The sequence below is a fragment of the Gadus macrocephalus genome, chromosome 17 (assembly GCF_031168955.1).
Source record: "Gadus macrocephalus chromosome 17, ASM3116895v1".
In the NCBI taxonomy this organism is placed as follows: Eukaryota; Metazoa; Chordata; class Actinopteri; order Gadiformes; family Gadidae; genus Gadus; species Gadus macrocephalus.
The window spans coordinates 3684577-3699537 of record NC_082398.1 but is presented as its reverse complement, the minus strand read 5'-3'; the positions used below and the strand labels follow the sequence as shown (position 1 = coordinate 3699537).

General features: G+C 50.7%; 1 protein-coding gene across 1 annotated transcript; it reads left to right on the top strand.

The window, feature by feature from the left end:
* The first annotated feature begins 3092 nt into the window (after positions 1-3092).
* On the top strand, positions 3093-14779 carry LOC132475540 (serine/arginine repetitive matrix protein 1). Its single transcript, XM_060076722.1, has 8 exons — positions 3093-3240; positions 4723-4832; positions 5399-5483; positions 5616-5811; positions 6397-7667; positions 9797-10686; positions 11390-11593; positions 13499-14779. The coding sequence occupies exons 1-8, from the start codon at positions 3149-3151 to the stop codon at positions 13747-13749; spliced, it is 3099 nt and encodes a 1032-aa protein (XP_059932705.1). The 5' UTR covers positions 3093-3148; the 3' UTR covers positions 13750-14779.
* Positions 14780-14961: the final 182 nt, after the last annotated feature.

The following is a 14961-nucleotide window of genomic DNA, read 5'->3' as shown; positions in this document are numbered from 1 at the left end:
TTACTTTAAAAACATAGCAAACACTCCAGACTTTGTAACAAGACTCTGAAAGCTGTAATCATTATTGAGGTGGGCTGTAGCTTCAATTTGTATATGGCACCTGCTACTACTCTTAAGTTACTGAAATACCAGCTACTGGTGAGTCGTATATGCCAACTAGGTTACCAATGCAAATTTATATCTTTCATCTTTGGAAGCTTAGGTCATATCCGTAAAGATTTGGTTAGAGGACTGCGGTTGGTTGGGTTACATAAGAAGGAAGCCAAAAGATTGGCAAAATGTTGCTCTGTTTCAGCCACCATAGAAAGTATGCAAATCTGGAGACAGATGTTTTGTTTATCCATAAGTGTTCAGTTTAATATCTTATCAACTTATCATGTAGGTCTTGTAAAGGCATGTAAGCTTCGAACCTGCTACATTATCAATATTTCTTCCCAAAATGTTTGGATCTTTTTCTCCTTCTTTTGTAAATTTGCATCCAAATAAAAGGTGTGTGTGTGTGTGTGTGTGTGTGTGTGTGTGTGTGTGTGTGTGTGTGTGTGTGTGTGTGTGTGTGTGTGTGTGTGTGTGTGTGTGTGTGTGTGTGTGTGTGTGTGTGTGTGTGTGTGTGTGTGTGCGCCAGGACTGTAGCTATGCTCAGACATGCTCTCCTCTTCCTCATCTTGCAGTTTACCGTCATCCTAACCTATACCCCCCCGTCCCTAGCGAGAGCGGGAGAGCTTCCTGGCGGACCTCACCCCCGAGGGCGGCCGCATCGTCTCCCCGGCCCCGGACGCCCTGGACGGGGGGGGTCCCGGGGTGGGCGAGCTCCACGGGGCTCTCCGCCAGTGCCTGGGCCTGCTCCACTGCCTCATCCAGCGGGAGGAGGAGGAGGTGGGGGAGCTGGAGGGGGAGTACGAGGCCATGAGGAAGAGCGTCCGCCGCCGGCTGGAGCACCTGCTGCTCAGCACCTGTGGGCTGCTGTCGGGGGGAGCCGAGGTCGACCCCGACCACAGCTGCACCGAGGTACCCCCCCCCCCCCCCCCGCTGAGCTGTTGTTGACGTAGGGGTTGCGTGGTGGGCGGAGTCCGTGGTTTGCGGTGGCCGGGTGGAGGCGTGCCACAGTCCTCTTTCGAGATTCCCCCGTCTGGGATTGTTTTGATTTATTTATTGTGGGTTTTTTTTATACAGGAATGTATGAAAGGTCACACAGTTACAATTTAAAACGGGCCTGACGCAGTATAAGGCTGGTTACTGTTCCTGTTCCTATCCGGATCAGTAGAGTGTGTCCATATCTTGACTTGCAGAGTGTGTTAATCCCGGTGATTGAGGGTTCTTGGCACGTCAGAACGTTAAGGAACCGGTTCTCCGCTAAAAGGGTTTCGACCGTTACAATTCAGTTTGATTTAGGATGTGTTGTTGATTCATGTAATTGTTAATCAAACACATTTATTGTACAAGATGATGATCTGGTATGTAGATATGTGAGATATTCTCAAGGGTCTCGTGGTTGCCCAATCGGATTGCTTGGTCAGATCTACCCGTCATTAATCCTGTCGACTGTGGCATTGAAACTAAGTTCAGAAATGTTTGTTCACCACCTGTTGCCAAAATGAGGTTTGGGGCTCTTCATTTAGTCAATATTAAACAGACTCTGCTCGCTGTGTGCTTTTGGTTGATTGCTTCCATTTGGGAAATGCTTACTTCAGTGCACTGGTCACTGACTGAGTTCAAGGATTTCTGTGTTGTTCTTCTTAGGCCCATCTCATTTACTTGCTAGGTCAGACGTGTGTGTGACGAATGCCATCTTCTTCTTTGGTTGTCTTGTGTGCAGGAGGTTGATGGCGAGGTGGGATCCTTTGCCCTCAAAATGTGGACGTATCGGGTGCTGCTGGAGCTACTGCACTGGTCCGACCACGCCAAGATGACCCTCCACAGCATAAACGCGCAGGGCCAAGACGCAGAGGAGGACGCCTAACTCCCAAGTTTATGTTTAGCCAAGCCCAACTGTGAACCGCGACGGATTCTGCATCCAAACTAAGCCAGCTCGGGGTGCGAATGGGTTGAGAGGAATTAAAAAAGAGAGGAAAGATAGAAGTTAATGTGACGTTGACGGAATGGGTCCTCTCTGGGTAACCTGCAAAGAGTACGCTTTGAGAAAGATTAACAAGCTCCTTGAACAAAGTCTACTAGCTTTACCAAGACTGGTATTTCTCCGGCACGTGTCAAAATGACCTGCACTTCCAATATGTTCTCTTCAAACTGTGGTGTTGCATTCTGTTGTTTTCTTCATTTTTTTATAGATTTATATTTATTTTCTTTACTCACTAAAGGTGAAATATTTAATTAGAATAGATTTAGTGAAGATGTTTTAAGTTATTCCTACTTACACTAGAAATCCTGCTAGATTGTAGCCAGAACTAACTGACTGATAAACTGTGACTTAACATGCAGATAGTAAAAACCAAGCTAGCCGTATATGGTGTGAACAAGATAGATGTATGCTCAGAATATGTGCCACTACTATTTTAGCTTGGTGTGATTTCTGGGTCCTGTATGTTCACTTGGCATTATATTGTATTCTCATTTTTGAAAATGCTGCTATATTGTTTTCACAACGTTTAATTGTTGAATTAATGAAGCCTGTAGATAAATGTTTCACACTGAACCAAACTCAATCACCATCACAGAAATGTTGTCAGACGGACTGGTTGTTTTAAGAATGAATGACCTGTTTTAAGAATGAATGACCTGCGCTGTGAATTGTTATACCAAACCTGTTTTCATGCAATGTAATCTTGAAGTTATATCTATTCAACAACACTAATAATTAATTGAATGTAGTTTAAAATGACACATTAAAATTCAGCTGTGTATATATCATCTCCAAGTGTGCATTCATTGAAACCTTTCAAAGACCCACTTCAACTGCATCATTGGATAATGATATCCTCAGTATGTTATCCACTTCAACTGCATCCTTGGATATCACTGAGACACATTTGCACTACGGCAATCGGACACAGAGCGTGATACGGGTGATGTGTGTTAATTGCAGGGCCATCTCTCCAACGGTACCCCCATTTTACCATTTAGAACCCCGACACAGAGTGGCGCGCATGCGCACCGCGAGGAGCGTCGGAGCGCGAGAGGCAGGGAAGGAGTCCTAATGGCGGAGAACGTACGGTCGCCTTTCGACTACCGGGAGCCGCCGACCCTCGACAGCGACGGGGACGGGAGCAAACCTCCGCCGCCACGGGGGTGAGAAACATTACCTCCCGTCGACACGCCGGGAGGCTCTCTCTCCGCCGCGCTAGGACGGCTAGGCCGGGGTTACACACGTTAGTTTAGTTCCCTGCTTGTTATTCGCTCGCATGGTTTAATATCGTGGAGAAAAATGGAAGTGGGGGGCGATGCGGGGTCTCCGCCGAGGCTTCCTCTGTGCGTGTTTTTTTGCGGGGTGCCAGCTTGCGTGTATCCGAGGCTGCTTGTGCACATCACGAACGTGTAGCACTTGTATTTTGGTATTTTTTTCACATGATATAGCAGATAGCAGAGGCTAGTGTGTGCTAACTGGTTAGCCGTGGTTGAGCCAGCGTAGAGATCAGCAGCAGCAGCAGCAGCAGCTAGTGATGTGTGTTGGTGCCAGCAGCTTCCCCTCCATGGGTTAGTGTTGGTGAGGGGCTTTTCTCTGTGGCACGCCAGGTCTCCATGGGATGATCATGACACGCTCACATATCCCAATCGCTTGCTGTCGTCACACTTTGTTTTGGGTTGGCTATTGAGTGATGGCACGGGGCTAATCAGATCTCCTGTAAACAAAGTTGCTGACCACGAGTAAAACGCCCCCCAGGGCATAGTGTGTCAAACTATGGGACGTGAATGACAAATGCCCCTTTTTAACCCTTTATCTCAACGGGTTACCTATGCTTTCTATTGCAATGTGATGTGATGGTTTACTAAACGGAACTGATGTGATGTGGTCCAAAGGGGCGGGTTCATTATCACGGCAACAAATAGGCAAAAGTGTCTGTTTCTGTCTCTTGTTGGATTTCTTCGTCAGCATATGTAGAAAGCTATTCAGTTACTAGGTCGATACTGTGGTTGGTCATTTGAGGGTAAGCAGGGCCAACTTGCACATTCCTCGCTTCTATTCCCCAATATATATATAATATATATAATCTATTTACCTACAACAAATAAAAACACCATGGTCTTATTAAAAACACCTTAACATCGGGAAAAAAACGAGGGAGTATTACACTGAAAATAGCATGGGCAAACAAATGTCATCGTGTGTGTGTATCCTTTTTCAGAAATTCTTATGATACTGTTGTAATGCAAGAAAAATATAATAATGCAATTGTCCTGTCCATCGTTCATTCTGTTGTAGGTGGAACTGAACAGTTCCTCCTAGCTAAATAAGGATCCGATTTGTGTCCGTGAAACAATGCCAGCAAATGACTGAACGTCTACCATTACATGTGTAATAATAACTCTGGTTTTAAAAGCTTAAATTTATCCTCATGGCTTAAGGCATCTCTGCAGTATAAGACCGGGAAAACCCTGTCTTTAAAGTAGATCAATGACCGTTTTTTGTTGGTTATTTCCAGGATATCCTTGCTTGGCACTTTCGACTTGCCTTCCTTTGAAGTGCTTACTACAGAAGAGTCTCTGGCAGGCTTTGATACGTTGAATGAATCCTTGACACGTGTGTTAATTATTTTTCATGCATTCATGCAGACGCGTGTGTGGAAGAAAACGGAAGGGCACTCCTGTGAAGGTGTGTGATCGCGCCTACGTGACCGAAGATGAAGAGGAAGAGAGCATGTCTGAGCACAGCTACAGCCCTGGTACACACACACACACACACACACACACACACACACACACACACACACACACACACACACACACACACACACACACACACACACACACACACACACACACACACACACACAGTCTCTTTCCTTCCTATGTTTTTTTCCCCCCTCGGTTTCAAAACACGCCAGAGTCAACAATACAGGTTTAGTGTCAAGCACACAGACGTTGCTCAATCGAGTCTAAATAGATGCGGAGGAAACCGCCCTCAGATGGGATTTAAACCCTTGTCCGTCCATCTGCAGCTTTGTATTGTATTCCCTATCAGCCGGTCTAAAAGTGGAGCGGCGCCATGTTTGGCCTCGGTCATCAATCCATCGAGCGTTTCCTGTTGTCCCGCTCGCGTGGAGAACGTGACTGGCCTCGCGCACCGAGAACCTCTGTTCCGATGGCGGATCCGCCAATCAAACCCTGACCCTTTTCTGACCCTTTCTGGAGGGCGCCCGCGTGAGTGATGCAATGCAGCAAGCTACTGTGGAGCATTAACGTGTGTGTGTGTGTGTGTGTGTGTGTGTGTGTGTGTGTGTGTGTGCAGGGGATGGCCAGTACCCAGAGGGGGCAGAGGACCGCCTCCCGCCGCCGGGAAGCCCCTACTACCTGGCCGACCCGTCCCAGCTATGGTAAGCTACGCTATGGCTAGCCCAAAGCTAACGATGGCCCACGGCCTGAGATACGTGCTCCGCTGTCACACGTTTTACTGAGCCCCCCCCCCCCCGTGTGTGTGTGTGTGTGTGTGTGTGTGCGCCCGACAGCGTGCCCGAGCTGGGCGAGGACGGCTCCAGTGGCGTGCGCGGTCCCGTGCTCTTCCACCCGCCGCCCAACTGCCGCATCCGGGAGGTGCACTGCGGGAGCCAGGTGCGGCTGGTCGTCATAGCGATCCGGGACATCGCCAAGGGCGAGGAGATCACGGTGGACTACAGCCTCACGGACTGGGGAGAGAACGCCATGGTGGGTGGGGCCAATGGCCGTTGTGTGTTCTTTATTTAAATGTTCACATTTCTTGATTAGGAATAAACCCCTTGGGTTGAACCCGTCTCGTTATCAAAGGGGTCCTTAACCTCAGAAAAGTACAATAACATATTAAGAACATATTCATACAACATACTCTTAATAACAAAAAAAAACACACAAAAGAAACGCCCAACAAACAAAAACATCACACACATACGCACGCACGCACACACACTTGCATGATGGTAATTATTAAGGTGAACATTAATCTTGCACACGATTTCTAGGGTAGAGGTTAATACGCGGGGAGGTGATGGTATCGTAGTGGTAGTACGATGAAAGAGCGTTTTAGATCAAGAACAGAGATGGAACCGATCTAATGTTGACCGGTCCAATCGGAGGGGCCTTGAACCCAAACGCTTCATTAGCTCAAGCGCTTTGAGTACGAGGAAAGCGCTACATGAATTGAATTTATTATTATATCATTATTAAACACGCGGAGGCTGTGTGTGTGTGTTTGATGTTTGCCGCGTCTCACCGGGTGCCCTTTCTGTTCTGGACCCCCCCCCCCCCCCCCCCCAGGAGGAAGAGGCAGGGCCCCACCCTCTCTCCCTCTCGGTCTCGGATTACCTCACCCCCTCCTGGTCGCTCTCCCCCTCCTCCTCCCCCCTCACGCACTCTGAGCCCAGCGACTCGGACCGCGAGGAGGAGGAGGAAGAGGAGGAGGAGGAGGAAGACGACGACGACGACGACGACGAGGAAGAGGACCTGGAGGAGATGCGCGGCCGCATGCTCCGGCGCCGCAAGAAGCGCAAGATGGCCGCCGCCGCCGTCAACCCCAAGAAGAAGAGCTCCGCCCCGCCGCCCCCCACACCGGCGGCGGCTGCGGCTGCCGCCGCGGCAGCCACCTCGTCCCGTGGGCCCGGCCGCCCCTGCTCCTCGTTCCCGCGGCCCTCGGCGGCCCCGCCCCCCCGCTCCCAGTCGCAGCCGCCGCCGCCGGTGAGTGCGCTGGCCCCGCCCACCACCAACATCAACAACAACATCAACATCAACATCGGGGGGGCGTCGGGCGTGGCGGCGGCGGCGGCGGGGAGCCGGCGGCAGCACTGCCCGTACTGCGGGCGCCACTACCGCTCGCTGGCACGCCACCTGGAGAAGCACCACGCGGGGCAGCCCGAGGTGCGCGCCGCCATGGAGCTAGCGCACCTGCACGCTAACGGCGGCGGCGGCTCGCACGCACGCGCCGCCTCCTCCACCTCTGCGTCGGCCCCCTGCGCCGCCGCCGCGCCGCACGGCCACTCCTTCGCCGTCCCGCAGCCCTCGTCCTCCTCCAACCCCACCCCGCCGCCGCTCTTCTCCTCCTCCTCCTCCTCCTCCTCCTCCCGGGAGCGGGAGCGGGAGTCGCCCGCCACGCGCTCGGCCGGCCCCGCCGTCTCCTTCTCGCTCTCCCTGTCGCCGCCGTCCCTGGCCCCGCCCCCCGCCGCCGCCGCCGCCGGCAGCAGGAAGGGCGGCGGGCCGACAGCGCCGGCCGCCAAGCGCGGCGCCGGCGCCTGTCAGGCGGCGTCCCGGGTGAAGAGCCCCTCGCCGCCGCCGCCGCCCCCGGCCGCCCCGCCGCCGCCGCCGCAGGTGGCCCCGCCCCCTCCGGCGCAGGCCTCCCCGCCGCCCGCCCCCCGGAGGGGCCAGAGGATGAAGAGGGAGAAGCAGGAGGAGCAGCAGAAGGTGGAGAAGGAGGAGCTGGCGCCCCCGCCCACGCCGGAGCCCCACCTGGACCAGGAGGAGGAGCTAGAGCTGAGCGCCGAGGGGGAGGAGGAGGAGGAGGACGCGCCGGAGGAGACCAACGGAGAGCTGCTCAGGTACGTGTGTGTGTGTGTGTGTGTGTGTGTGTGTGTGTGTGGCCGGTGTTCAGCGACAGTGGCCTGCTGTGGTGGCATCTGTCGCCGAGCAACCAAGCATATTGTGGGCGGGAAAAAGCGAGCGTAACGTTAGTGGCAAGAACCCTTAATTTGTAGCGGAGACTTGATGTTGCCACTAGCTTGGAGACTCTGCTTAGACGATGGGGACACCTCGACACAACGACGTCAGTGTGAGTGAGTTATGGCTGTGCGCTGGCCATCGCTCAAAACGACAGAATGAAATGATATTCAAACAGAGCATACCCCCTTCTCCATCTGATAATGATTCCCCCTCTGATGACCTCACTTTGCTGCAACATTAGAGATGCCAAAGATAAAAAAGAATAACACGAGCCAGTATTTCCTGTGAGCGTGCAGAATGTGTTTTAACTTCTGATGCCGTCGCCATAGTCCCCAAACATCCGTCTTGATTCGTGGTTGGCGAGAAGCCGTGGTAGACGGTCCTATCATAAGTGCTAACCGCTGGGGGTGGGAGAAATAACTGATTCTTGAATGCATCGCGATTCTCTCTAGAACGATTCCATGCAGATAAATTAATAATCTGAAAAATAAATAAATAATGTTTTTACATTTGTTCGCCTGCTGCTACATTCTGTTCGCCAGAGAGATAATTTTAGTAATTTTAAAATTAATACAGACTTCTTCAGTCTGTATTGGCCAATCTGATTTGTCTTGACACCATTGCGATTCAGCCTACGCATAGCATGCACTTAAACTCACAGCCAGACACAAGAACTCCTTCTAATTCAAGAGTAGCTATTTCTTTAATGACATAGAAAAGAAAGAAAAGAAAACTGAAACCTATTTTTTACATGCTTCCATAGTGTGTTGCAATGCAATCTGCATTGATTATTTCATCGTTCATAGAAAGTCATATTTGTGACAAAAGCTTTCTCTCTAATAAAATATTAGATAAGTTAATTAATCTGTTGATGTCTTTAATGATCATCACAAAAGTAGGAAGTGATTAGCAAACTCAGATGTATCTATATATTTTTGCATCGATAATCGTTTTAGAATCGAATCGTTGACCTCATAATCGAATCGTTGACCTCATAATCGAATCGTTGACCTCATAATCGAATCGTTGACCTCATAATCGAATCGTTGACCTCATAATCCAATCGTTGACCTCATAATCGAATCGTTGACCTCATAATCCAATCGTTGACCTCATAATCCAATCGTTGACCTCATAATCCAATCGTTGACCTCATAATCCAATCGTTGACCTCATAATCCAATCGTTGACCTCATAATCGAATCGTTGACCTCATAATCGAATCGTTGACCTCATAATCCAATCGTTGACCTCATAATCCAATCGTTGACCTCATAATCGAATCGTTGACCTCATAATCGAATCGTTGACCTCATAATCCAATCGTTGACCTCATAATCCAATCGTTGACCTCATAATCCAATCGTTGACCTCATAATCCAATCGTTGACCTCATAATCCAATCGTTGACCTCATAATCGAATCGTTGACCTCATAATCGAATCGTTGACCTCATAATCGAATCGTTGACCTCATAATCGAATCGTTGACCTCATAATCGAATCGTTGACCTCATAATCGAATCGTTGACCTCATAATCCAATCGTTGACCTCATAATCGAATCGTTGACCTCATAATCGAATCGTTGACCTCATAATCCAATCGTTGGCCTCATAATCCAATCGTTGGCCTCATAATCCAATCGTTGACCTCATAATCCAATCGTTGACCTCATAATCCAATCGTTGACCTCATAATCCAATCGTTGACCTCATAATCGAATCGTTGACCTCATAATCCAATCGTTGACCTCATAATCGAATCGTTGACCTCATAATCCAATCGTTGACCTCATAATCGAATCGTTGACCTCATAATCCAATCGTTGGCCTCATAATCCAATCGTTGACCTCATAATCCAATCGTTGACCTCATAATCCAATCGTTGACCTCATAATCCAATCGTTGACCTCATAATCCAATCGTTGGCCTCATAATCCAATCGTGAGGTGCCAAGAGATTCCCTCCCCTACTAACCGCCGTGTTCTCCCCCCCGTCTCTCCCCAGCGCCCACCGACAGCACATCTCGCCGCTGCTGTCCTCGCTGTCCTGCCTGGTGCTGTACCTGCGCCGGCAGCAGCACGCCTCCTTCCTGTCGCTCACGCGCTCGCCGCACTCGGCCGAGGCGTGGCGCCTGCTGTGCCACTCCAGCCTCTCGCTGCTCATCCTCTACAACCGCCACCGCGAGTGCGAGGTGGCCAAGCTCTCGCTGCAGGACTACCGCAACCGCACCCTGCCGCCGCCGCCGCCGCCCGCCCCGCCGGCCCCGGCCAGCGGCGGCCCCGCCCCTCCGCCGCCGGCCCCGCCCACCGGCACGGAGGCCCTCCTCTCGCCCTTCGAGCGCCACGTGCTCTGTCACCTGCCGCGGGCGGGCGTGGTGGGCAAGCGGGGCCGCGTGCAGCCGCTCATCCTGCCGCCGCACAGCGAGGCGTGCCTGGAGCTGCTGCTGCAGACCAGCCCCAACGTGGGCGTGGACCCGGGCAGCCCCTACGTGTTCTCCCGGCCGTACCACTCGCCGGCCACGCCGCTGCGCGGCACCGACCTCCTGCGGAACCTGGCGCGCGCCAGCGGCGCCAAGAACCCCGGCGCGCTCACGGGCACCCGGGTGCGGCGGCAGGTGGCCATCCTCAGCCAGCTGCTGCTGCTGGAGGAAGGGGGCGAGGGTCCGGCCGGCGCCGCCGCCGCCGCCGCGGGAGGGGCTCCGGCTCCGGCCGGCAGGGCCACCCAGCGGCTGGAGGAGTTCCTGGAGCGGGAGTACCACGTGACGCAGAACTGCGCCACCATCGTGCGCGACCCGGCGCTGATGGGCCGGGTGGGCAGGGTGGTGCTGTACGGCGAGCGGGAGGGCGTGCTGTTCCGGGGGATGAGCCTGCAGCACATCTGCCTGGAGCTGGACGGTGAGGCGCTGAGGGGGGGCGGGGACCAGTCCCAGTTGGACCCTAGACTGGGGGGGACCAGTCCCAGTTGGACCCTAGACTGGGGGGGACCAGTCCCAGTTGGACCCTAGACTGGGGGGGACCAGTCCCAGTTGGACCCTAGACTGGGGGGGACCAGTCCCAGTTAGACCCTAGACTGGGGGGGACCAGTCCCAGTTAGGCCCTAGACTGGGGGGGACCAGTCCCAGTTAGGCCCTAGACTGGGGGGAACCAGTCCCAGTTAGACCCTAGTCAAAAGTAGTCCACCCAGTTAGACCCGAGTCGAACTGGGACCGAATAGTCCAACTGGGGTTGGACTATTCTGTCCCAGTTTGACTCGGGTCGAACTGGGAGGACTGCTCCGTCCCAGTTTGACTCAGTATGTTTTACTGGGAGGACTGCTCCGTCCCAGTTTGACTCAGTATGTTTTACTGGGAGGACTACTCTGTCCCAGTTAGACTCAGTATGTTTTACTTGGAGGACTACTCTGTCCCAGTTAGACTCAGTATGTTTTACTGGGAGGACTACTCTGTCCCAGTTAGACTCAGTATGTTTTACTTGGAGGACTACTCTGTCCCAGTTAGACTCAGTATGTTTTACTGGGAGGACTACTCTGTCCCAGTTAGACTCTGTATGTTTTACTGGGAGGACCACTGGGTCTGACTGCGTTCCGTTTCCCCCGCAGTGATGTCCGGCAACTCTGGGGACTCGTTTTCGGACGACTCTGACGGAGAAGGGGCGGAGAAGGAGGAGGTGAAGGTGGAGGTGGCGGTGGCCAAGAAGAAGGGGCCGGGCCGACCTCCCCGGAAGAAGAGGGGGCCCATCGCCACCCCCGTCAACACCATGCTTCCTGTCGCCCATAAAAGGAGATGCGTCCAGCCCAAATCCGGTAAATGGAGATCTCCACAGCGCTTGATTATTATTATCAATTACGTTGATACGGAAGGAACTCTGTTAGGATCTGTGGCTAAAATGAAGCTTAAGTACATTGGGTAGTAATTACGTTAACGAATGGTCTAAAATTGCTACAATTTTGAAATACGAGTAAAAATGACAAACTAAATACTAATAAGCTACATCATTTGTGATACAACATAATATATTTGACAAACCGGCTGTTTAATTGATATTTGTATCACTGCCATTTATCGTTGTTCCTCGTTACTCGCTGAAGCAGTTGCATGTTGCATAGACTGCAAGATAAAAATAGGGAAAGTGAGGAAAACGAGTAGTATTGTTTCATCCTTGAGTCATCATCACTACCTCGGCTTGGATCATCAAGTATAACCTATGCTGCTCTCGGAGCTACAGACGTGTGTAGCCTACCACACCGGAAAAAACACGTGATTGTGTGCTGCCAGAGCTTTGTCTCCTTACCCAGGTCACACTTCCCACTCAGTGATTAGCCTTTTGTGTTTCGGCAAAGGAGGTCCTTGATCTCACGATTCTAATTAGCTTATTAAGTGCGTTTCTTTCAAGTCTCCGGTGAGACTCCAGTCTTAAGTGTTATGTGCTGAGGCACCAGAATCTCAGGTCTCCAGCTCTGAAAGGAAATGTGTGGGGTCTAGGGCTCGAAATATATCGGTTTAAATATCTAAATACGCTACGGGAACACTGCAAAAATAAATGAGATTACACTTTTTGCCGGGATTTATCTGTTTTCATTAGCGTGACAAGACGACCATCACACAATATCCCGAGTTTGATTTGATTGGTTTGGTATCTCGGGATATTTGGCAATATCCCGAGATACCAAACCAATCAAATCGCGCCATCTAAGGAGGTTCATGTGTAGCACATGCTAACATAATTTGCTCAGATTTAAGGGTTCTTGGATGCAGAGTTTGTTGCTTTAGGGCAGGGGTTCTCAAAGTTTTGACAACTGAGGGCCAATTTAGGAACCCAAAATTTGACTGAGGGCCGCCAAAGGAGAAAAATGTTGGCGGGAAACGCCGTCAGCATCCCAGTGGTGAAAAAAAACATTGCACCCGCACCGTGGACCTCTGGGAGTGAGGTCAAGTGAGGTCTAAATCATGAAACTGAGGTTCACCCTTTCAAAGTAATGTACAGCCGGATTAAAACTAAAAAATGTAAAAGGATTTAATTGAAAGCTAGAGAGAGTCAAACTTTCTCTTTATATTTATTTATATTTGTTTAAATTAATATTGATAAAAAAAAAAATATATATATATATATTTTTTTTTATAATTTACATAATTATGTATGTCATTGCGGGCCGCCAGGAATGATTCCGCGGGCCGCCATTGGCCCGCGGGCCGCACTTTGAGAACCAATGCTTTAGGGTGTGACGTGCCGGCTCTGCATGCACAGCGAACCACCAACCACTGATCGTGTTGATCAATGTATGATCAGACATCCAAAGCACTCATTCTGCGACAGCCCAAATCTTCAGAACAAAACTTTGAAACGGGCCGGCAAAAATAAGTTTTAATTCCAAAATGAACAGCAACGTCAGTTTTATTGCCTGACTCCTCCCTGTTCCCTGACTCCTCCCATTAGCAGAATCCTCCAAGTTGCCTAAACTCCTCCCATTATCTGACTCCTCCCTGTTGCCTAAACTCCTCCCTTTCATCTGACTCCTCCCTGTTGCCTGACTCCTCCCATTATCTGACTCCTCCCTGTTGCCTAAACTCCTCCCACTATCTGACTCATCCCTGTTGCCTCAACTCCTCCCATTATCTGACTCCTCCCTGTTGCCTAAACTCCTCCCATTATCTGACTCCTCCCTGTTGCCCTAACTCCTCCCTGTCGTCTGACTCCTCCCCCTCCCCAGGGAAGCGCGGCGTGCTGAAGCGGCCGTGGTCGGAGGCGGAGCGCGTGGCGGTGGAGACCCACCTGAAGAGGAACATCGTGGAGCTGCGTGTTCCCGCCAAGGCGGACTGCGAGCGCTGCTTGGAGCTCTGCCCCCTACTGGTCAGCAACCACAGAGACTGGCGCTCCATCAAGTTCTACGTCCACAACCGCATCCAGCTGCTGAAGAAGCAGGGGCGGCGGGAGAGCAGCGGGGGCGGGGCGGCCTGTTAGGCTAGGGGGGAGGGGTTTAGGGTTTAGGGGCGGGGTTCAGGGGTGGGGGGGCGGGACATATATACGTACGTACATGCACACACACACACACGCACAGACCCAGCACATGCTATGTTGTACAAAAAGCCACCAGCAATCACAAGGAGGTCGGTCTCCTTGGCAACGGTGGAGCATAGTCGTGTTTGTATCTTCCTTTTAAAAAAGAAAAAATTAAAAAAGTTGAAAAGAAACGAGACTTCAACGACGATGAAGGGGGCGGGCCGTCGAAGGGGGAGGAGCCATCAACCCCGAAGGGCTCCAGAAGCTCCTCAAGTCGTTAAGGGAGTAGTGTAATAATACGGGAATGAATAATACAGGTTTAAGCTACCAGACGGGGGACTGAGACGCCCGCGGATGTTCGAACGCTTTGCGGAGGGGGGAAACGTTCCGCTTGTTTCTGTTTTTTGTTAAATATCCGGACGTGACGTTTGTATTCCGCGTGTCATTTGAGGAACACGCCGGATGAAACACTTTTAGGTTTAGTGACCATGTCTACTGAAGGCTGACGACCAAACGTGATTGTGTAAAGTTATGATGTGACGATGTCGATGATGAAGAAGATGACGACGATAATGAAGAAACCCAACGGTTGTGGACAACCCCGTTTGAGTCCTGATTTCTGGTTGCCGTGTTTGAATGGACTGGGACATCTATGAACTGTATAGTTTGTGTATTCAAGTGTATTCTTCAAATATCGGACCATGATGCACCTGTGTGGTTCAGTGGTTCATCTTTATTTTTATTTTATTCAGCGTACCTCTACCGCAATCATAGTGACGCTTGTGCTGTTTCAAGGCGACCTTGAAATACATTTCATATCAAATCAGTGGTGTTTTCTTTTTTATTTGTATGTATACATGGTCTTATTCCACAGTGTAAATACTTGTTTATCAATGAAACATATACAGTAGTGGATACTATGGTGGTATTGTGATATGGATATTGTAAATACTGTAAATACTACCTGTACTTATTAAAGTGTATGACATTTTTAGGTGTTTTCTTAAACGAGGTTGGAGTGACGTTTTACATAGTGAACACGGACGCGATGCGCATGGTGAATAAATATAAAATCAATTGCAATGAGTCGAACAATAAAACAAAAATTGAAATGATGTGAAAAGATATTTCTAGATCACTGTGAAACCAGATTTCATCTCAGCGGTTATAAAT

Coding starts and splice junctions, on each gene's coding strand:
- LOC132475540 (XM_060076722.1), top strand. CDS start 3,149: ATGGCGGAGAACGTACGGTCGCCTTTCGACTACCGGGAGCCGCCGACC. Junction 5,812..6,396: donor ACTGGGGAGAGAACGCCATG/GTGGGTGGGGCC, acceptor CCCCCCCCCCAG/GAGGAAGAGGCAGGGCCCCA. Junction 10,687..11,389: donor CATCTGCCTGGAGCTGGACG/GTGAGGCGCTGA, acceptor TTTCCCCCGCAG/TGATGTCCGGCAACTCTGGG.